General features: G+C 42.3%; 1 protein-coding gene across 1 annotated transcript in view; it reads left to right on the top strand.

Moving 5' to 3' along the window:
* Window positions 1–20594, top strand: part of ngfrb (nerve growth factor receptor b) — a gene marked incomplete at its 5' end in the record, with an annotated part of 73170 nt that extends 52576 nt beyond the window's left edge. Inside the window, 3 exons of the mRNA XM_084160132.1 lie at window positions 14465–14711; window positions 17480–17646; window positions 20178–20594. Coding sequence (XP_084016258.1) covers window positions 14465–14711; window positions 17480–17646; window positions 20178–20521 — 758 coding nt within the window. The 3' untranslated portion in view covers window positions 20522–20594. The remainder of the gene's footprint in view (window positions 1–14464; window positions 14712–17479; window positions 17647–20177) is intronic.
* Between the last annotated feature and the right edge of the window lie 3949 nt (window positions 20595–24543).

A 24543-nucleotide genomic window follows, 5' to 3' on the forward strand; every position in this document is an offset into this window, starting at 1 on the left:
TTATCCAAGGTAAAAAAACAAAATTTCAAATTTGCTCAGACATGCACTGTCAACTGTAGGACCTTTATATAGATTGGTGTGTGCCTTTCCAAATCATGTCCAATCAATTGAATTTACCACAGGTGGACTCCAATCAAGTTGTAGAAACATCTCAAGGATGATCAATGGAAACAGGATGCACCTGAGCTCAATTTCGAGTCTCATAGCAAAGGGTTTGAATACTTATGTAAAAAAGGTATTTCTGTTTTTGCTTTTTATAAATTAGCAAACATTTCTAAAAAACCGTTTTTGCTTTGTCATTATTGGTTATTTTGTGTATATTGATGAGGGAAAAAATAATTTAATAAATTTTAGAATAAGGCTGTAACGTAACAAAATGTGGAAAAAGTCAAGCGGTCTGAATACTTTCCGAATGCGCGGTTTGCCGACCCGAGACGAAACAACACATGTGCCAATATATCCTCCAAACACCGGCTTCTCCGGCATTATCACTTAAATAATGCACGCTCTAGAATGTCCTTCAAGCCAATCAGAATCTAGTATTCAACAATTCCATGATATAAAGCAGTGTAGTATACTCTACAGAAATACACACTCTCACACAGATATGCATAGAAATATGCATGCATTTATACACGTATCTTCTAAAACGTTACCTTGGAACAATACAGAGAAGTAACCAAACACTTCGAAATTTTACATTTGAGAAACATGGATGAACGTCTATTTCTTACGTGAGACTCTGAGAGCTTGTTGCTTATCTTATACACCTTTCAAACCAATATGTTTTTCCGCCAACTTGCGGTAAAGTTCTGCCTACGGCTTAGTATGAAATGTGGCTGTAATGCTGAGACGGCATTAGAACGCACTACGCTCTTAAGCTCTTGATGGTTGCTAGGCAGCGCCCGTTACTACTATCCTCCTGCCAGTTCTAAACTTTGCAAGGCATGTCACTTTACCCATCTCTTCACATAGCCCACCACATGCACTGTTTTCTTAACCACAACTTGATGGATCCATAAAGAATTACTGTGGGAATAAATATACAGTGGGGAGAACAAGTATTTGATACACTGCTGATTTTGTAGGTTTTCCTACTTACAAAGCATGTAGAGGTCTGTAATTTTTATCATAGGTACACTTCAAATGTGAGAGACGGAATCTAAAACGAAAATCCAGAAAATCACATTGTATGATTTTTAAGTAATTAATTTGCATTTCATTGCATGACATAAGTATTTGATACATCAGAAAAGCAGAACTTAATATTTGGTACAGAAGCCTTTGTTTGCAATTACAGAGATCATACGTTTACTGTAGGTCTTGACCAGGTTTGCACACACTGCAGCAGGGATTTTGGGCCACTCCTCCATACAGACCTTCTCCAGATCCTTCAGGTTTCGGGGCTGTCGCTGGGCAATACAGACTTTCAGCTCCCTCCAAATATTTTCTATTGGGTTCAGGTCTGGAGACTGGCTAGACCACTCCAGGACCTTGAGATGCTTCTTACGGAGCCACTCCTTAGTTGCCCTGGCTGTGTGTTTCGGGTCGTTGTCATGCTGGAAGACCCAGCCACGACCCATCTTCAATGCTCTTACTGAGGGAAGGAGGTTGTTGGCCAAGATCTCGCGATACATGGCCCCATCCATCCTCCCCTCAATACGGTGCAGTCGTCCTGTCCCCTTTGCAGAAAAGCATCCCCAAAGAATGATGTTTCCACCTCCTTGCTTCACGGTTGGGATGGTGTTCTTGGGGTTGTACTCATCCTTCTTCTTCCTCCAAACACGCTCAATTTTTGTCTCATCAGACCACATGACCTTCTCCCATTCCTCCTCTGGATCATCCAGATGGTCATTGGCAAACTTCAGACGGGCCTGGACATGTGCTGGCTTGAGCAGGGGGACCTTGCTTGCGCTGCAGGATTTTAATCCATGATGGCGTGGTGTGTTACTAATGGTTTTCTTTGAGACTGTGGTCCCAGCTCTCTTCAGGTCATTGACCAGGTCCTGCCGTGTAGTTCTGGGCTGATCCCTCACCTTCCTCATGATCATTGATGCCCCACGAGGTGAGATCTTGCATGGAGCCCCAGACCGAGGGTGATTGACGCCATCTTGGACCATTTTCTAATAATTGCGCCAACAGTTGTTGCCTTCTCACCAAGCTGCTTGCCTATTGTCCTGTAGCCCATCCCAGCCTTGTGCAGGTCTACAATTTTATCCCTGATGTCCTTACACAGCTCTCTGGTCTTGGCCATTGTGGAGAGGTTGGAGTCTGTTTGATTGAGTGTGTGGACAGGTGTCTTTTATACAGGTAACGAGTTCAAACAGGTGCAGTTAATACAGGTAATGAGTGGAGAACAGGAGGGCTTCTTAAAGAAAAACTAACAGGTCTGTGAGAGCCGGAATTCTTACTGGTTGGTAGGTGATCAAATACTTATGTCATGCAATAAAATGCAAATTAATTACTTAAAAATCATACAATGTGATTTTCTGGATTTTTGTTTTAGATTCCGTCTCTCACAGTTGAAGTGTACCTATGATAAAAAATTACAGACCTCTACATTCTTTGTAAGTAGGAAAACCTGCAAAATTGTCAGTGTATCAAATACTTGTTCTCCCCACTGTAATTGAAGGCCAATGCAATTGAAGCCATGAAATTGTTGCTTACTAAAACTCAAAAAGTCATCCAATTGTTATAATACATTTGAATGAATAGCCTTTTATTTTTATTTTTATTTCACCTTTATTTAACCAGGTAAGCCAGTTGAGAACAAGTTCTCATTTACAACTGCGACCTGGCCAAGATAAAGCAAAGCAGTGCGATAAAAACAACAACACAGAGTTACATATGGGGTAAACAAACATAAAGTCAAAAAAATACAACAGAAAATATATATACAGTGTGTGCAAATGTAGCAAGTTATGGAGGTAAGGCAATAAATAGGCTATAGTGCAAAATAATTACAATTAGTATTAACACTGGAATGCTAGATGTGCAAGAGATTATGTGCAAATAGAGATACTGGGGTGCAAAAGAGCAAAATAAATAACAATATAGGGATGAGGTAGTTGGGTGGGCTAATTTCAGATGGGCTGTGTACAGGTGCAGTGATCGGTAAGGTGCTCTGACAACTGATGCTTAAAGTTAGTGAGGGAGATAAGTGTCTCCAGCTTCAGAGATTTTTGCAATTAGTTCCAGTCATTGGGAGCAGAGAACTGGAAGGAATGGCGGCCAAAGGAGGTGTTGGCTTTGGGAATGACCAGTGAGATATACCTGCTGGAGCGCAGACTACGGGTGGGTGCTGCTATGGTGACCAATGAGCTACATCCAATTTGCTGAGTAGAGTGTTGGAGGCTATTTTGTAAATGACATCGCCGAAGTCAAGGATCGGTAGGATAGTCAGTTTTACGAGGGCATGTTTGGCAGCATGAGTGAAGGAGGCTTTGTTGCGAAATAGGAAGCCGATTCTAGATTTAACTTTGGATTGGAGATTCTTAATGTAAGTCTGGAAGGAGAGTTTACAGTCTAACCAGACACCTAGGTATTTGTAGTTGTCCACATACGCAAGAGCGACATCATTGATATACACGGAGAAAAGAGTCAGCCCAAGAATTGAACCCTGTGGCACCCCCATAGAGACTGCCATAGGTCCAGACAACAGGCCCTCCGATTTGACACATTGAACTCTATCTGAGAAGTAGTTGGTGAACCAGGCGAGGCAGTCATTTGAGAAACCAAGGCTATTTAGTCTGCCAATAAGAATGCGGTGGTTGACAGAGTCGAAAGCCTTGGCCAGGTCGATGAAGACGGCTGCACAGTACTGTCTATTATCGATCGCGGTTATAATATCGTTTAGGACCTTGAGCGTGGCTGAAGTGCACCCATGACCAGCTCGGAAACCGGATTGCATAGCGGAGAAGGTACGGTGGGATTCGAAATGGTCGGTGATCTGTTTGTTAACTTGGCTTTCAAAAACTTTCGAAAGGCAGGGCAGGATGGATATAGGTCTGTAACAGTTTGGATCTAGAGTGTCACCCCCTTTGAAGAGGGGGATGACCGCGGCAGCTTTCCAATCTCTGGGGATCTCAGACATTACGAAAGAGAGGTTGAACAGGCTAGTAATAGGGGTTGCGAGTGTGTGTTCAAGTATTTCAGCACCGTTTCGCGCTGGTTTGAAACAAACGTGGGGACTCGTCTTGATAAATCAATCAATGTCACGGGGGGGCCAGTATGAAAAATGTATGCACTCACTAATTGTAAGTCGCTCTGGATAAGAGCGTCTGCTAAATGACTAAAATGTCAATTGGATCACTAAAAAAATGTCAGATTTTTATTTTCACTGAATCACCGTTTGGATATTGGTTAGGCTACAATTAGGCTGTAGAAATGTTAGTTAAGTTGAGGTGAGTGCTGCTCATGATCATCTTGTCTAGTTGGCTCATTTATTATCAGAACATTTTGCCAGCATGTTGCGTAGTTTAACTCGCAGTCGCTTAGTAGCCTAGGCCTACTCCCGACCAAAACCCTATGACTCGTCTTAATCAATCAACGTGATTTTGTTTCACTGAATTTCCGTCTGTATATTTGGTTAATTCTCTGGCTGGGGAAATAAGTGGAGGTGGTATAGCTCATCTATTTGTTTGCTCATCTATCACTGATCAGAAACATTTAGCATGCAATAATGTAGCCTAAATCAAGTGTAGGCCTATTATTTTGCTTGATCGCGTAAAGGCAACTCCAAAAGCCCGCGGAGGTTGTGAAATATGAACACGAGACTCACATGCTTTTGAAAATATAGATTGCTAGTATTTTCTATCGGTATCATGATGAAGATACTCTCTATGTAAAACCCTACGCCTGCTCCCTAACAAAGCGGAGTGAGGGTAGGAAAGAGATTCAATGTGGATCAAAAAAGCATGGGCTTGCTTCGGGCTCTGTTTCAAAATGTACCTTTTTGTATATGATAGCGGTTCCACATGTTGCAGTGAGGCAAGTTGTGTGGGAAAAATATTATTCATATTTTATTCTGTTATATTTAATTATATTCTTACTACAAAATATATGTGTGTTGACTGTGATCGGGGTAGGTGTGTCTTGTCTGTTTAATGAACAAAATAATGAACAATTGATTTCAGTCATTTGGATGTAACATAATTAAACTCAAAATATGCCATTGTATTGTTTTGAAAATAAATTGTATTAGTCTTATAATGTTTCTTAGGATCAGCCTAAACAAATTAATAATGGATTTTTTTTTTGATGGTGTATATTCAATGGATTTATTCAAATAGACGCCCCCTGTCTGTTTTTGTGGGGGTTTTGGTGTGTTGTTGTGTGCATGTATGTACCTTGTAACTTGAGCTTTATCAAGACAGGCTCTGAGTTACAACATGAACATGTTCACATCTGTCCTTGGGGTTAAAACATAATAGAATAACTCAAATCAAATCAAATGTTATTGGTTGCATACACATATTTAGCAGATGTTATTGCTGGTGTAGCGAAATGCTTGTGTTCCAACAGTGCAGTAATATCTAACAATATACAACAATACACACAAATCTAAAAGTAAAAGAATGGAATTAAGAAATATAGTGGACAGTATGTGGATAGAATATGTAGTATATCTGAAGAATACGAAGGATAGAATAGGATATGTACAGCAATAGTTGAATAGGATGGCCTTGACTAGAATACAGTATATACATATGAAATGGGTAAAACAGTACGTAAACATTATTAAAGTGACCAGTGTTCCATTATTAAGGTGACATGTGTTCCATGTCTATGTACATAGGGCAGCAGCCTATAAGGTGCAGGGTTGAGCAGCCGGGTGTTAGCTGGCTAGTGACAGTGACTAAGTTCAGGGCAGGGTACTGGGTGGAGGCCGGCTAGTGATGGCTATTTAACAGTCTAATGGCCTTAAGATAGAAGCGGTTTTTAGTCTCTCGGTCCCAGCTTTGATGCACCTGTACTGACCTCACCTTCTGCATGATAGCGGGGTGAACAGGCTGTGGCTCGGGTGGCTGAGGTCCTTGATGATCTTCTTGGCCTTCCTGTGACACCGGGTGCTGTGGATGTCCTGGAGGGCAGACAGTGTGCACCCGGTGATGCGTTGGGCAGACCGCACCACCCTTTGGAGAGCCCTGCGGTTGCGGACGGTGCAGTTGCTGTACCAGGCGGTGATACAGCCCAACAGAATGCTCTCAATGGCACATCTGTAAAAGTTTGTGAGGGTCTTAGGGGCCAAGCCAAATATCTTCAGCCTCCTGAGGTTGAAGAGGCACTGTTGCACCTTCTTCACAACACTCTCTGTGTGGGTGGATCATTTCAGATTGTCAGTGATGTTTAAGCCGAGGGAATTGAAGCTTTTCACCTTCTCCTCTACATACAAGGTAATCAACAACTCTACAGTAGAGAAGATATTTTGATGTGTCTTAGATGTTTTATATCCCTTTAAGTGCTTGAGAGAAGGTTACATGTGCCCTTGGGTGTGCACAGTCTAAAAAACAGTTGGAGAGTTACGGCCTGTTTTGACCAGAAGCGGTGCCTCCGCTTGACAACGCTTCACATCAAAAGATTGTCCGCTTCGTGGGCGTAGGCGTGAACCTATTCAAGTAAGTAAATACATTTTGAAAAGTAAAAAACCAATGTATTATTTGCTAGTTGGTTAGCTACAGTTGAAGACGGAAGTTTACATACACTTAGGTTAGAGTCATTAAAACTTGTTTTTCAACCACTCTGTCATGGTTGTTGAGAGACGGTTCAGACCAAGGTGCAGCGTGGTATGTGTACATGTTTATTAAGACGAATAAACACTTGACAAAATAACAAAACAACGGAATGTGAAGTCCTATGGGTGGAGCAATACTGGACTGGATACGCGCACCACTGGTTTGGTGCGGGGAGCAGTTACGGGATGTACCGGGCTGGCGACACGTACCACTGGTTTGGTGCGGGGAGAAGGTACGGGGCGTACCGGGCTGGCGACACGCACCACTGGGTTGGTGCGGGGAGCAGGTACGGGCCGTACTGGACTGGATACGCGCACCACTGGTTTGGTGCGGGGAGCAGGTACGGGGTGTACCGGGCTGTGGAGGCGCACTGGAGGTCTGGAGCGTAGAGCTGGCACAACCCGTCCTGGCTGGATGCCCACTTCCGCACGGTACGTGCGTGGCGTTAGCACAGGACGCACTGGGCTGTGAACGTGCACTGGAGACACAGTACGTAGAACCGGCGCAGGGTATGCTGGACTGAGGAGTCGTACTGGAGACCAGGAGCGTTGAGCCGGCACAACCCGTCCTGGCTGTATGCCCATTTTCGCACGGCACGTGCGTGGCGATAGCACAGGATGCACTGGACTGTGCAGGCGCACTGGTGACACAGTGTATATCTCCGCATAACACGGAGACTGCACTGTCACACGCTTCTTAGCATGAATACGGGGAGTTGGCTCTGCTCTGAACCCTGGCTCCGCCAACCACCCCGTGTGCCCCCACAACATTTTTTTCCCATGATTTCTGCTCCTCAAGGGCATGCTGCTTGGTCCTTGTTTGGTGGGATCTTCTGTCACAGTCGTTGAGAAACGGGTCAGACCAAGGTGCAGCGTGGTATGCGTACATGTTTATTAAGACGAATAAACACTTGACAAAATAACAAAACAACGGAACGTGAAGTCCTGTGGGCTATACACACAACAAGCCTAACAGGAACACAAACAAGATCCCACAACTAAGGTAGGCAACATGGCTGCCTAAGTATGATCCCCAATCAGAGACAACGAGCGACAGCTGCCTCTGATTGGGAACCACACTCGGCCAACATAGAAATACAAAACTAGATCAACACATAGAAATTCACACCCTGACCAAACCAACTAAAGACAACCGGCCTCTCAAGGCCAGTGCGTGACACACTCCACAAATTTCTTGTTAACAAACTATAGTTTTGGCAAGTCGGTTAGGACATCTACTTTGTGCATGACACAAGTAATTTTTCCAACAATTGTTTACAGACAGATTATTTCACTGTAGCACAATTCCAGTGGGTCAGAAGTTTACATACACTAAGCTGACTGGGCCTTTAAACAGCTTGGAAAATTCCAGAAAATGATGTCATGGCTTTAGAAGCTTCTGATAGGCTAATTGACATAATTTGAGTCAATTGGAGGTGTACATGTGGATGTATTTCAAGGACTACCTTCAAACTCAGTGCCTCTTTGCTTGACATCATGGGAAAATCAAAAGAAATCAGCCAAGATCTCAGAAAAAAATTGTAGACCTCCACAAGTCTGGTTCATCCTTGGGAGCAATTTCCAAACGCCTGAAGATACCACGTTCATCTGTACAAACAATAGTACGCAAGTATAAACACCATGGGACCAAGTAGCCGTCATACCGCTCAGGAAGGATACGCGTTCTGTCTCCTAGAGATGAACGTACTTTGGTGCGAAAAGTGCAAATCAATCCCAGAACAACAGCAAAGGACCTTGTGAAGATGCTGGAGGAAACCTGTACAAAAGTATCTATATCCACAGTAAAACAAGTCCTATATCGACATAACCTGAAAGGCCGCTCAGCAAGGAAGAAGCCACTGCTCCAAAACCACCATAAAAAAGCCAGACTACGGTTTGCAACTGCACATGGGGACGAAGATCGTCCTTTTTGAAGAAATGTCCTCTGGTCTGATTAAACAAAAATAGAACTGTTTGGCCATAATGACCATCGTTATGTTTGGAGGGAAAAGGGGACAGCTTGCAAGCTGAAGAACACCATCCCAACCGTGAAGCACGGGGGTGACAGCATCATGCTGTGGGGGTGCTTTGCTCCAGGAGAGACTGGTGCACTTCACAAAATAGATGGCATCATGAGGAAGGAAACTGATGTGGATATATTGAAGCGACATCAGTCAGGAAGTTAAAGCTTGGTCGCAAATGGGTCTTCCAAATGGACAATGACCCCAAGCATACTTCCAAAGTCAAGGTATTGGAGTGGCCATCACAAAGCCCTGACCTCAATCCTATAGAACATTTGTGGGCAGAACTGAAAAAGCGTGTGCGAGCAAGGAGGCCTACAAACCTGACTCAGTTACACCAGCTCTGTCAGGAGGAATGGGCCAAAATTCACCCAACTTATTGTGGGAAGCTTGTGGAAGGCTACCCAAAACGTTTGACCCAAGTTAAACATATTTAAATGCAATGCTACCAAATACTAATTGAGTGTATGTAAACTTCTGACCCACTGGGAAAAGTTAGCTTATTTGTACATTTTGAAATTATATGTTGATTAATTCAATGTGGATTCATTGACATGAAGTGATTAAGCTTATTTTAATTGTTAACTTAAAACTATTATTCAAGATTAACTAGTGTGTATGTTCACAGATCACAATTCTGCAATAAAAAGGGGTGAAGGTGATCTGTCTCTAATTTGTCTGTGTTTCTGTGATGATTTCTCATATGAACATTACCTTTTTGTCCAGTTATGAGCTTTCCAATCTTTTTTATTTGATTGTCACTCTGTCTCAGGATATCAGCCACGTGAGCTTATCATAATGGCATGCATCACCAATGCAGCCATATGCCTTCAGTATGATGGCATTACTGGCCTAATTGGCATGTGCAATGCACCCCTTGTCATTGTACATCTGAAGCAAAGAATAACTAAACTCACAGATTGTTTGCATATTGTTGATCTAACTAAATATTCTCAATTTAGAATGATACCAGTAGATTAGAGGCTAACCAAAAGCCACATTTTCTACATGATTTTTCTGACGTAATCAAATTGTTTAGTGCAAATCCAACCTTTGTATTCTGGGTACAGAACTGTATGTGAAAATAAGGAGCTGACCATTTGTAGGCTAATTATAAAATGTAAAAAAGGAAAATAGTGGGAGCGTGGAGAGTGTTGTAATTCTACCTCGTTTATTTGCTGAGAATGATTTTAGAATACAGAGACAAAATCAGAAGGTCAATTGCATGGAGGAGGATTGCAGAGATTGTTGGTGTTGATGGTGGGTGAATAGAGATTTGCTCACAATTTACTTTACCCAAAGTACCCATTCATGTGTATTTTACATGTAGGCCTATGTACTGTATTTTATAGGAAGTGAGCTCTAATAATTAATGTCATGACACAGGTATAAGAGCCATAAGCTATAATATATGAGAATCATAATGTTAAAATACCATAATCCAATTGGTAGCATATTGCATGGGAAATTCATGCTTAGTGCTTTATTTACAATGTTATAACTTGTGTTACTGTTCATTTCTATACTTTGGTGGGCAAATTTCACAATTTAATTTAGTTAACACATTCAGAAATGGTGGCTTTGATCACAGTTTTGAAGTTTAGGCCTAGGTTGATTGTGGTTCATAACTAGCTAGCAGCACAAGCAAACATTGTTGTTCAAACTTCTCTTCACCCACCATCAACACCAACAATCTCTACAATCCTCCTCCATGACATTGACCTTTTGATTTTGTCTCTGTATTCTAGCAAAGAAACATAATATATAATTGAAAAACAGACACAGCGAAGATTAGCTTTCTTTTTTTATTTTGCTTGCCCGGAGCAAATAACTGGCAGAACTACTGTATGTGTCACGACTTCCGCCGAGGCTGCCTCCCTTCCTTGTTCGGTCAGGCTTCGGCGTTCGTCGTCACTGGCTTACTAGCTACTGCCGCTCCATATATCATCATTCCATTTGTCTTGTCTTGCCATTTACACACACCTGGTTCATATCCCCTCATTAGTCTGTGTATAAGTGTTCCCTCTGCCCCCTTGTCCTTATGGGTGATTGTTTTGTGTGAGTTGAGTGTAACTCGGTGGAGCTACTCGTACCTTGTATTGCCGGGGTATATTATTCCCCTGTGCCTGTATTTTGTTGGAGCTACTCGTACCTTGTATTGCCGGGGTAGATTATTCCCCTGTGCCTGTATTTTGTTGGAGCTACTCGTACCTTGTATTGCCGGGGTAGATTATTCCCCTGTGCCTGTATTTTGTTGGAGTTGCGCTGGATAGCAACAACAAAATACAGGCACAGGGGAACAATCTACCCCGGCAATACAAGGTACGAGTAGACCTTGTATTGCCGGGGTAGATTGTTCCCCTGTGCCTGTATTTTGTTGTTGCTATCCAGCGCAACTGTGTACGACGGAATAAACTCTGTATTCTGTGATTTACCCTCCTGCGCCTGACTCCTTCTAATCACACAGTATGTTTTATGAACTGAAGATTTTCAAGCAAACATGTGCTCCTCACCTGATTGGTTAACAGCAGTGGTGGCCGTGTACAATTTGCATAAAGTAGAGCAGAGCTTAACTTTAGGGTTCACTCTGCTCACCTTCACACAATCCCCTCACATTTCTCTGCGTGCCCTCATTGAAAATGAATGGGGGCGGAACTTCTCCTGCCATACTGTATGTACTGAGTGATACAGTCATAGGGCTCAATACTAACTTGAGATCACACACACAAGCTCTTATAAGTACAAACCAAGGGCCATTTCCCCTGCTCTAGGGATACTGTGTGAGCTGAACTCAGCAGAATGTTGTAGGAGAGGAGGAGGATAAGGTGACTCCCAGTGTGGCCATTCATTGCATTGTGAGCAGCACTCAGTCACGCTAGTAAAGGGCACTTTAGAGTGTACAGCTTCATCTCTCCATCATACAGAGATAAAGCGAGAAATAGAGAGAGAGATGCAGAAACAGACAGACAGCGAGAGAGAGACAAAATACAGTGTAAGAGAGAGAGAGCCAGAGAGATTGTGTGTGTGAGTGAGAGAGAGAGAGACTGTGAGGTCCAAGTGAGTTGGGGATGGAGACAAAGGAAAGTGCATATGGCTTGATAGAGAGGGAGATAAGGAATGGACAAGGGGGCAAGTAAGAGAGATGGCATATTCTGATAGAAAGAGAAAGAGAGGGAGTGACGGAGAGAAAGAGAGGGAACATTTGTGCCCGACAAAGGGGATCTCTGTCAGTGTAGGGTGTCTGGTGTCCTTTCTTGTTGGGAGGGTGGGGGGGGGGGGGGGGGGTGTAATGAAGGGATGAAGTCACAATGATGAGAGAGGAGGACATTTCATGAAGTAGTAGTAGAGGTAGGCGGAAGGTAGCCTAGTGGTTAAGAGTGTTGGGCCAAAAACCGAAAGGTCTCTGGTTCAAATCCCCAAGCCAACTAGGTGAAAAATCTGTTGATGTGTCCTTGAGTAACACTTAACTCTAATTGCTCCTGTAAGTCGCTCTGGATAAGAGCGTCTGCTAATTGACTAAAATGTAGAGGGTGGGGGGAAATAACAATTATCAAAAGGAGTGAAAGAAGTAAGCAGTCAATCAGCTTAGTTCCCTTTAATGACAGTAAATTCGTTTACAAATCCAATCAAAACATTTGCGGTATTTCCTGTGTTGCGTATTAATGTCAACCTATCATTGTACTTGAAATGTAAATTTTTCTGTGTACTGGTTGTAGGTTGCTAGCAATTGATTTTGAAAGAATAACTAGAAATAGAGAGAAAGAAGAGCTGGCGTCAGCCACCTGTGTCCAAGCTGTGTTCTGCTGAGTAGGCTGGACCCACGGAGAGGCCACTTGACTGGAGCACAAGGCTCATTGAACACGGCAGGTGGACCATTCACTGACCTGGCAGTCACAGGAGGCCACAGTCACACCACCTACCAGTCAGAGAAACGTGCATCAGCCAGACAAAACCGTTAAAACACCTGCAATCTACCAGTAAACTAGAGGCCAGACAAAACAATCAGATTAACTGGCTGTTAACAACACCTGCAATCAAACATGCATCACTAGAGCTGATCTGCAGTCAGACAGAAAAATAAGTTTGAACAGACTAGGCCCCAAGTAAATCAGTAGGCTAGCTAGTCAGTCATACAGTCACACAAGCCTGTAAATTGCATTACAAAATAAAAAAAAGGATCCGTTTTTTTGTATTCATGGTCAGAGCTGCTATGAAGTTATGACTAGGACCCTAATAACATGAGATATGAAATATGGGAAACCAGTCAAAGATGTAAAAAAAAGTATGTACAAATGTGATGTTCAATGTATTTACAGCAGTTTACAATTGTGTAAAGTTCAAACGTAGCGGTCTCATTAAACAAAAACACAATTATATGTCAAACTAATCGAACACTTCCTGTCATTGACATTGGTCACGCTGAGACAGCATACTAAAAATGAATCCTCTCCTTCCATACTACTGCCCCCTCCCATGACCTGCTCCCCTTGAGTCGCAATCACAACAAGGTCTCACTAATTGTTTCACCACATTAGCGTAAAAACGACTACCATCTCCTTCCCCAATGCAAAGCAACTCTCCTGAGGTATTTAGTGCTGTTGGATGATTTCCTGTTGATGTGAATAACTGTAAGTAAACAACAGACATAGATAGTTTTCCACATCAGCAGCCAGCGCTGAGGAGTGAACATGTCCGCTAGGCGTTAATGGTGGAGAGAGAGGGAAAGTGGATGGAAGCACGGCTCTTACTCTGGTAATGACTCCTTGGGGGTATGGGAAATGACCAAGTGATGTGGGATGGATAGGAGGAGGAAGTGAAGTATGTGTGTGTGTGTGTGTGTGTGTGTAGGGAGATATTCTCTCATTAAGGAGACCCACCTTCTCCTTGGGTTTCAAGCTACTCCTCAAAATGGAGTCAATGACTGACAGTTACAGGACGAGAGACGAAGCATGGTGTGTGTGTAGGTGGGTGGGTGGTGCATGAGGTTGAGATTGAGGGGGGATGTTCTACACTGCCAGGCCCAGGGCTACTTGTGCCGTATTCAACTCCTATAGGCTCACTCCTCCTGTTTCCATCCTTGGGGCCTATATCCAACCCAAATCTTAGATCCCTAAGACCTCCTTATGGGCAGGGTATCAGGACCCACAATATGTTCCTCCATCTGCCACCACCTGTGACAGAGGGAACAGTCTCCATATTGAGGCTCCAGGCTGGGCTTGTAGAGGTGGGGGGTGACCTCCTTATCAGGCCTCTCCCTGGATATCTACGGGTGTTTGTATGAAACTCAAACTGATAGCTATACTTCAAATATGGAGATAGATACAGAGGGCTGAATCCTGTTCTCAATGCACTATCTGCCTGAAAGTTCAAGTGGCACATGTGTATTTCAAGACAGGATTCGGACAAAACTGCAGGAGATGTTGATTGTATGGTGGTTAAGATAGTGTGGGAAAGGACTTAATATTTGATATTGTACAAAGTAGGGAGTCTAGCAGTAAGTCATCAAACAATACATGTTAACCGATACAATATTCCATAACGGATTTGTATGCCTCTATCCTCTATCTAGTATCACATCAGATATATTCGCGGTTCACAAATCTTTACTGTATATTTACTGTACATAAATACACAACAGTCAATTACATTCCCTCCATTCCTCGCCCACTTTTTATACTCACCAACATCTTCTTATTTTCTTCTCCTGCAGATCTGAACACGCCGCTCTTCTCCTCCGTCTCTCCCTCTCCCTTTGGGGGCTCGTCCCTGCCCTCGTTCACAGACGATGACAACCTTTTCCCCTACGGCCCCACGGAGACCGCCACCACCACCACCACCACCACCACCAGTACAATCAAGTTCATAGGTCACGGGCTGAATGAGAACCTCATCCCCATTTACTGCTCTATCCTGGCGGCCGTGGTGGTGGGCCTTGTGGCCTTCATCATCTTTAAGAGGTGAGGAAGAGAAGCAGATGGGATGGGACCTCAATGAGGAATGGTGTTGTATTGTAATATTTAAGATGTTTAAAATAGATAATGTCATTGGTTGGTTAGCTGGTTATTTAGCAACGCTCAGAAACGTCAACACCCTAGATAAGCTAAAGCGTCTCTTTAAGGCTTTGCTTTGGTATTTGCTCTAGGAATTTAAGGGAAACGTGACCACTTAACCACTATGACTAAAGGTAATTATGTGTAAATTGAATTGACCCTGGACCGCATCAGTATGGTCATTTACGATTATAAGAAAATTACATTAGTTAACAAGTTAACAAGTGAACGATGAACCAATGTTCGAGACATGAGATTTTCAAGACATTCAAAGTATTCATAAGAGTCAATAAATCTGATCTTATAATAAAGTAAATTTATTTCATGAAGTCATCTGCCACTTTTCTGGGTGAGGGCACAAGCCCCTGCCATTCAGCCTGGGGATCCCCAACGTCTGTTCAGCGAAACTGCCTATTTTGTGCTACATTTGAGTTGTTATTCTTTTAAACCTTTTACACCCACTTCCCACTGATCCCTGCATAATATTGAATGCTTATTTTTCCAACTCTACACTCTCTACACGGCACTGCTAGCTTTGAGGTGATGACCTAATGCGCTTTCAGCTCAAAAAACGGGCTTCAAAACAAACATACCAGAACACGGTTGGGCGAGCATCGATGCCGGCGGCAGTCTGCACAGGGGGCAGAAGGGGGGCTATGAAATATTCAGATACCACATCAAAGGGTGTCACTTTGACCCACTTCCGCCCCATGAGCATGAAAAGCAGACTATGGACATATATAGACAGGGCGCACAATAGGTCAGTTACTATTGACTTATCTGTGAAATGGACATTTCTTGCATTGTTTTTTAAATGTGTAACCTTTATTTATCAAGATTAGTCTCAATAGCTAGGTTTCCATCCAATTTACAACATATTTTAATGTGAATATTATACAACTTGCCCAATCTGGTTTTCGCGCATGCTCTCTAAACAACAGTTCGCTGATAAAGTGGACAGGTTAAGTTATATGATGAGAGGGATAACAGCAAGAGCATTTTTATTTGTTAATTGGCAGCTAAGCACCGATCGTCATGTCACTATACAAATTAAGACCCTCAATATTTACGGGAAAGGAGTATCAAGCTCATCCCCATGCACTTTCACCACCCTGTGAAGTTCATTATAACTTATTTAATCTATAGCCATCTCTTAAAGGTGATGGGCTCCCGAGTGGTGCAGAAGTCTAAGGCACTCTCAGTACTAGAGGTGCCACTACAGACCCTGGTTCGATTCCAGGCTGTATCACTATCCGGCTGTGATTGGGAGTCCAAAGGGCGGCGCACAATTGGCCCAGCGTCGTCCGGGTTTGGCCGGTGTAGGCCGTCATTGTAAATAAGAATTTGTTCTTAACTGACTTGTCTGGTTAAATAACAAATAATGATCTGTACATGTGTTTTCAAGTCATAGTGAGGACCACACAACATAGCATCGCGTGACTGCAAATTTACCTCGACAGGTAAATTGTGGGGGAAACTATTTACTGCGCAATTGTTGATAATATATCTTATCAACAATTGCGCAATAAATAGTTTCTCCCACAATTAATTTTACCCACACAAAAAGATCTCACCATGTCGAACAAAGAAATTGTTATAAAATTGTACCGACACTTCCTCTTTCCATTACAGCTGTTGTGATTTTTTTATTTATACGGTATGACTTTACTCACATAAAACTGTGGATCAAAATGTGGTTATTGAGATGAAGTCTTGTTGGCAAGAGAGACCTGGTTAAAAGAGCAGACAGAAATTATGTTCGAATGGGGGTCTCAAGGGCCAGCAACTAAAGGGTCAAAAGTTCAAAAGTGTTTTTTTGTTTTGATCCACTTCAAAGCTTGATGAGTCTAGGATGATTTTTTCTTCTTCTTTCAAATGTGTTTCCTTTACTCATCCAAGTCATTGACAGGTGTTGACTGTTCAGAACAACATGATACACATTGGTATGGAAGATGATAGGGTGCTAAGGGAGCATGTGGGAATGGCAGTGGACTGTGTAGAATATGAAGTGACTATTGAGAGTTAGTACCAGCAAGAGAAAATTGGGGTGGGGTTCTATCCTCTGCCAAAGGATTTGACATTCTACTTGTTCATGTATGTTGTTAATTGATAGTGACGGGGATGGGGTGAGCGTGTCTTCAGGTGGGCACTAATGGTGGGTGGGATTATCATAATCAATTAGTCATTTAACTCAATAGAGTCGCTCTTGGCTCTCCAAATTTCCTCTGCATGTTTTAAAAGAACCCACTTATTCTATTACTTTTGTAATAAAATGTATTACTATTACTTAGTTGTAAGTCCTGATGTACTAATGAGTATCTTAATAAACTAAACTATACAACACCATACAAGAAAACTGAACACTGGTATTCTTGAATACTACACAAGTAATTTAACAAATATATTTTAACCAACGTTTCAGTCATTAGACCTTGTGAAGCTGCGAGGGTCAGGGCCGGTATTCATGAAGCGCCTCAGAGTAGGAGTGCTGATATGGAATCAGTTTTTCCATTTAGATCATAATGAAGAAGGACAAGGGGGTACCTGATCCTAGATCAGCACTTCTACTTTGAGATGCTTTATGAATACGGGCCCTGACCTTCATCAGCGCCAAGTCCATTTAAGTCATTTATTAAAACATTTTTATATAATGAGGACTTTTTATCTATGTCCAGGTGGAACAGCTGTAAGCAGAACAAGCAGGGTGCCAACAACTGCACAGCTAATCAGAACCAGACCCCATCGCCGGAAGGGGAGAAGCTGCACAGTGACAGTGGCATATCGGTGGACAGCCAAAGCCTACAGGAGCAGCAAGGCCAGGGGCAGACTCAGGCACAGACAGGTAGGCCTACACAGAGATACCCTCACACACATGTGAGCACAGATGCATGAGCGCGCACACACACACCACTCACACACACACACATAGGCGGCGCTTCCAATAGGATAAGCTAAGCTTCCTCTGAAGTAAATTGAATTAAACTTGCCAAAAGTATATAATTACTACTGTCTATACAAAAATAAACTCCTTCAAAACACTACACCAGAGAGTACCATTTAGCCACAGAGGGTCATTAGCTTTCTTTAATTTTTTTTGCGTGGATTGTTTTCAATCACAAGGCCAGGGTATAACCTACAGTCGGGAAGTGTGCAATTTGGGCAGCGTGCACAACATATCAAATAGCTGATTGTTGATTTGCGGCTGTCAGTGAAAAGCATCTAAAATAGGCCTAGGCATATCTCAATATTTTTTTATACAATCGTGGCAAAGAAGAGACAAAGAAAAAACTCTAACCTGTCTTTAGTTGGGCTATCAAAATTCTCAACTCCCAATAGGCTATTGAGGGAACAGTAGCCTATCTTTTTGGCACCTAGCCCAAAGGCGGGCAGATGCCGATATTGAGTCATTTTATTTTACTGTCCAAAGGGAATATATGCAGCCACTACACACTCGTGTCCCCCGTGGACCAGTTCGTACATAAAACATTCTCCATTCAAGGCTGCAAAGGTGCCAATTTCCTCCTTAACTCTATTTATTCTCGAGAAGGCAGATAACTCTATTTATTCTCGAGAAGGCAGATTTTTTATTTTTTTTTCACCGCCATGCTAGAGTAGCTAATGCTAGTCCCGGATGTTGCGTATGGCGTTCAGCCAATCACGTTCAGCCAATCAGTCTTTTATTTTGAAACTATTAGACCAGGGGTGACAAAACTGTCTGTTTGACGACTTTGCAAACTGAATGGGGAATGTTTTATTTACAAACCGGTCCACGGGGATACGATTGTATAGCCGGCTGCATACATTCCCTTTGGATGGTAAGATGAAACGACTCTATTGGCACTATAGAGGAGAGTATCGGCCATATCATTGGGTGAGTCCGTGCTCCTGGAAAGTTTTTTTAGGATAACAATTTCCTCCTCCAGGCTAGATGGACGTCATAGCCTACAATATGTGTCTCCCCTTTTCATAAGCCTTGATTAGATGGTTGTATTCAAGACAAGGTTGTTTTTATTTAACTCAGTTTGTCAGCATATGCACACACACACATACTTTAACACACACACAGACCTATATGTACAGACAAGTCAACCCAGGGACAGACAGCTACAGAGGGGAACTACTACAGGTCTGTGCTCCCGACACATAATGTACTGTAACACAAAATATAGACTAATGTAAAGTTACACAAAACATAGATTAATGTACAACATCCAAAATAGCACACCCAGACAAGTGACCCTTTGCTCCCCAAAAACATATAATAAAAAGGTCCTTTCATGAATTCACATTTAGGTCAGCATTCAGGTCAATTATACCATGTGCCACACAACAAAGCAACTCCATAGAGGTACCATGTATTGGATGACTGCTTGCACTATGAGGGCAGTTTTCGAAATAGAGCAAAGTACATAATTAAGTTATTTAGGTTGAACCGTGATACCACTCAACAGAACACCACCACAAATAGGTTTGATGGACAGTAAGCTGGCATGGAAGAGCTTTTCTAGATGCCATGTTTGTTAACACCCTGAGGGCCTTCACTCAGCAAGACAAGGAATTTCCCTTGGGGAGAGTGGCGTTTGGTGGCCTCGTAAACTCCATTTTGAACACAACCTCTCAAACCTACTGTAGCAAATCAACAACAATAATAACACATCTCTGACAGGGGCCACAGTTAGTTCACCAGCTGCATGCGCTCCTGGCGGTTTGGAGTCAAGCCCTGAAGAACCAGTTTGGAAGAATTTTGACCTTTCGAAACACACACTTGGCTGAGGCTAGACCTAATGGCTGGTTTGACTGTGGAGTCGCGTGATTCTCTTGTCGCTACAGGTTCCTTAGAAAACCTTCAGAGAACTAGAACTAGTTCCAAAGAACTATAAGCAACTTTAGCAGAGGAAATGTTCAGTCAGGATAGAATAATAATAATATGCCATTTAGCAGACGCTTTTATCCAAAGCGACTTACAGTCATGTGTGCATACATTTTTGTGTATGGCTGGTCCCGGGGATCGAACCCACTACCTTGGCGTTACAAGCGCCGTGCTCTACCAGCTGAGCTACAGAGGACCACATAGAACACTCCAACTGGCCTGAACAAAGTACTACAATATACTGTAAGTGTAGACAATCAATATTATTGGCTGATGTGCATTTCTGTTTTGTGATTCCATCTGGCAACAAAGTCAAATTGAAAGTCAAAGCTATGAGGTAATGATGCCCCATTTACATTAATGCATGATTGACAAAAAACTCCACACAGATCTCGGGTAAGGATTTGGACCTCACTGTCCAGTGTTACTAAACATTACTTCAACAGATATGAATGTAAATATAACCTCAGACTAACGCTCATGTAACGTCTTTCTCCCTGCAGTGGTCACTGTGGATGAGGAGCCTTGTCTGCTCCTTCCCCTCCACACGCGAGAGGAAGTGGAGAAACTCCTCTACAGGGGCGGAGAAGGGGAGGGCTATGACCACACGGAGGACAGAGATTGGTGCAGCCTGGCGGGGCTGCTGGGATACCAGGAAGAGCGCATTGCAACCTTCCGGCAGCAGGAGCATCCCGTCCGCGCACTGCTCTCTGATTGGGCGAGCCAGGATTGCGCCAGCCTGGACACGCTCTGCACGGCGCTGTGTAAGATCAACCGCGAAGACATCGCACAGAGCCTTGTGCTCAGCCCCAACACCGTCAAACCCACTGCCACGTCTGCAGTGTGACCATTTAACCATTACCGCCAATGCTACGAAAATCTCACTGCAACATCATAGCCAAATTCACCCCCCCCGCCACAGTCCATCCATACTGTGACTATTTAACCGACTACACCAACCAGATAAATCCATCTGAGCAATTACACCAATGCCAAACCATTCAGATTGGCAAACCAAAGTCTGATCACCCCACACCTGATGCCAAACCTACTGCTATCAATCCACCAAGACTCACCTCAGACCTAAATCGAACATTTCTGCGAGACTTCTGCAGCCTCTGCATCCCTTACCACCTTCATGGTCTGCATGGATTTTCTTCATTATGGTCAACTGTGGCCTTGTAACCATACTACTGGGTGTTCAATTGTGTCTTCAGTGTGCCCAAAACAGTCAGGCACCATTTTGTTCTGCTCTCTCACTAACCCTGAACTACTAACCCTGAAGTAGCAAAGGGCTACAAAACTCTGGGGATTGCGCTTGATTGTCTGTGCTTCTCTTTTGACTGAACTAATTATTTTCATACATTCCTCAGTTGCAACACAGAACTCTGGCTTGTGGTACTTTTGATGAACATCACTTAGCATTCAACACGTACAGTAAAGCACTACTATTCCTTAATTTCATTTTTTGTTGTTCTGTACTAACAAAGCCTACCTTATCAACCATACCTATACCTATTGTAACATCTGTACATTTAATTGTTTGTAATTTATTGGCAAAATATTCCATCATTTTTGACCATTTGCTAGTCAATCAATTACTGTCTGTCACTGCTGAATGGTGGCAATTGTCTGCAGAGGTCAAGGACTGGAAAGATATAACGAGCTAGACTAAAAAAGGTTTAGCAAGCACTAAATCCAAACCAATTCTTATGTGAAAAAAGCTAATGCCATATCACACTGCATCATCGCCTCTATTATTTTCAACACCTTGATATGGAGAAGCTCAATTATTTGAGCCATTTCCTCCATAATATTTTGTATAATTAAATATTAATGAGAAATATCCCTTTTCAAACTAAAGTTATCGTATGAATTATTTTTATTTCTTTAGACCTGACATATGAACAGTTCCCAGTATCAATGTATCTACTGGAACAAAGTCAGAGTAGTGGACTGGCTGGCCTGTGCTGGCTAACATGGTGGTCTGTGGAGCAGGTCACAAAGGAAACCTGACTCCAGCCTCTATCTGGTCCATCTGCATAACACTGGGGCTCTCACACTGGGCCTATACTCTGACCTAGATAGGAAAGGACTAGGAATTCAAAACTCACTCACACATATAGGCCTATCTACACACACAAACATCCACGAATGCACACACACACACATAAATGTATATCTACACACACAAACATGCACGCGTACACAAACATGCATGCATGCACGCCAGTATGCACACACGTATGCATACACATACTGTAGAGAGAGAACCAACAAAAAAGCCTACTGTTCACTCAAGTGCTGTGTCAATCAAGTGTTGTGTCAATGATAAGGGACAACAGGACCAAGGCCATTGGACATTAACATACACCCTTTCAGGGACCACATGATGTCAAATGCAGGACACCTTATTGGACATGATAGACGTAGGCCAACTTGTTCGGTCAATGAAAAATTTGCAGTCATTTACACCACAACTGTCTTTCAAAACGTCTTGCTTGGAATCTGTATAAATCATCTAATCCTTTCCCGTGAGGTCATCCGCTGCTTTATTAGCAAGAGGAACAGCATGTACAAACTAGCGAGTCATATAACCGATACACATCATATTCAAAATACACGTACAAGTGCTGTACATAAAATAACGTACAATTGAACAACTAGCCATTATTCAGGATAAGATATACAAATAATCCAGGGTTTTCTATTTCTGTTTAGTTTCTCAGGGTATTTTGTGTGGCTTGGTGATTAGCTTGACCTTTGTCTAATGTTGTTTCCTTTTCCTAATCAAAGCTCAGACAACCTGGATTAGTTGTGTATAGGTTGAGGAAGGTTAGAGGCCTTGTTGGGGGGATTCAAGTAGAACTTACTCAGGCAATGATATCAGTGGCATTCCAGGTTGTCTTTTTATGCAGTTGCGCTGCATGGAGGATCAGATCTCACATTGCCTGGAAAAGTGTTTAAATGTCTAAAGTAGCAGGGACCATATTCATATGATATACTGTAGGCGACTGCCAAAAAGACGACCTGGAACGCGACTGAAAATCCTTCAGACAGAAGAATAGGGATGGAAGCAGATCAGAGGAAAAGCAGGGGTGTCTAGTTTCCCCATTGTTCACAACAACGACGTTCAAATGTAAGGCTAGTCATTAGAGATTGGAGACGAGCGAGACGGGAGGAATTCCAACCACTGAGAGTTAAACCTGTTCAAGATGAAAAGAAGCATTCCAATTAGACTTTTTAGTAACAAGTTACTTAAAGCTGACAGGTATAATGCATTAAGATGTGGTTATAATGCAATGTAAAAATTGTTATAGGCATTTACGACCCACTTATATAATGTCTTATTGTCATGCCATAGTACATACATATTATAAGCCTCATAAGCCTTATATTAATGTATGACTGTATGTATGTATGAATATGACTGTAAGTCGCTTTGGATAAAAGCGTCTGCTAAATGGCATATTATTATTATTATTATTAAGACATTATAAAGGCTCATAAGCATAGTATGCTTATAACAAGTAATAAAGCATTATACGTGTTAGCTCAAAGTAAAGTGTTAGCACATCTTTTCGTTAGGACTTAGCTTCAGGCAGTCTAGAATGCAATCAGTGCATTCATAAAGCCTTTCGTAAATGCTTCAAAATGTGTCATAGGCATGCATAACCATTACAGGCAGCTAGGAATTAAGAACTGAGGGGGATGTTCCCTTATTTACTTTGTACTTTGTGGGGTCATATTTTTTAGCTTATTTGAGGGTTAAAATGCCAATGCATGCTTATAACAAATATAATTGCAGCATAATACAGCCTAAAGTGAAGCGTCTCCCCTTTTAATTCTCATTTGTAACTTGATTTTGTTTTGTTTTGTTTTATTCAATTTCACATTGGGAAACTTTTTTTGGGGAGTGGGGTTGAATGACAGGAGTTCAGAGGAAGTAACAGTGGTCGCTTGCTTTCTGTCCATCATTTAATGCAAAGAGATCTGTTAGGACTGTCTTGTTAAATTACTGGCATAACTGACATACAGGTTTGTTCAAAGAGAGCAAAGACAATATTAATGCTTTGCTCTATTTTAACCAATTTATGTCACAGAATTTATCCACTTCTGGTTTAGCTTGCTAGTGCAAGACTTCGAGTCTAGCCTGAGTCTATAGGTACACGTGCCTATTGTAAGTACTGTACAGAACGTTTTACCAACAGTTTACTGATCTTAGTTCAGTGGCTTAATTATGAATGAAGGTATTCTCACTCACTTTCATGTGTTACTAACAGTAATAAACTGTATTATCTTTTTGTTTATCTTTTTCTACAAGGTTAGATTGTAGAACACTGTATGTATTCAACATCACAATTGCCTGGGAAATGTTTCAGGTCCCTGATGATGATGTTGTTTTTGTTTTGTATGTATTTTTAGTTGTTCGTTTTAAGTTTGTGTTTTTGAGCACTCAAGGCTTATCGTAAAATATCAGGGTCCAACAGGACGTCTGACTCAGATGCAGTCTCTAGAGTCGATTGACAGTGACTCAATCCCACTTTACCTCAATGACCTGCATGGTAAATACCTGCTGGGGCTAAATGTGGTATATCCCTGTATAGTATAATATATATATATATATATATATATATATATATATATATGTGTGTATATATATACTGAGTGACAAAAACATTAGGAACACCTTCCTAATATTGAGTTGCACCCCCTTTTGCCCTCAGAACAGCCACAATGCTGGCTCATGTGACTCCAATGATTCCCAAAGTTGTCAAGTTGGCTGGTTGTCCTTTGGGTGGTGGACCATTCTTGATACACACGGGAAACTGTTGAATGTGAAAAACCCAGCAGCGTTGCAGTTCTTAA

Source organism: Coregonus lavaretus (genome assembly GCF_964263955.1).
Source record: "Coregonus lavaretus genome assembly, chromosome: 1".
Lineage (NCBI taxonomy): Eukaryota > Metazoa > Chordata > Actinopteri > Salmoniformes > Salmonidae > Coregonus > Coregonus lavaretus.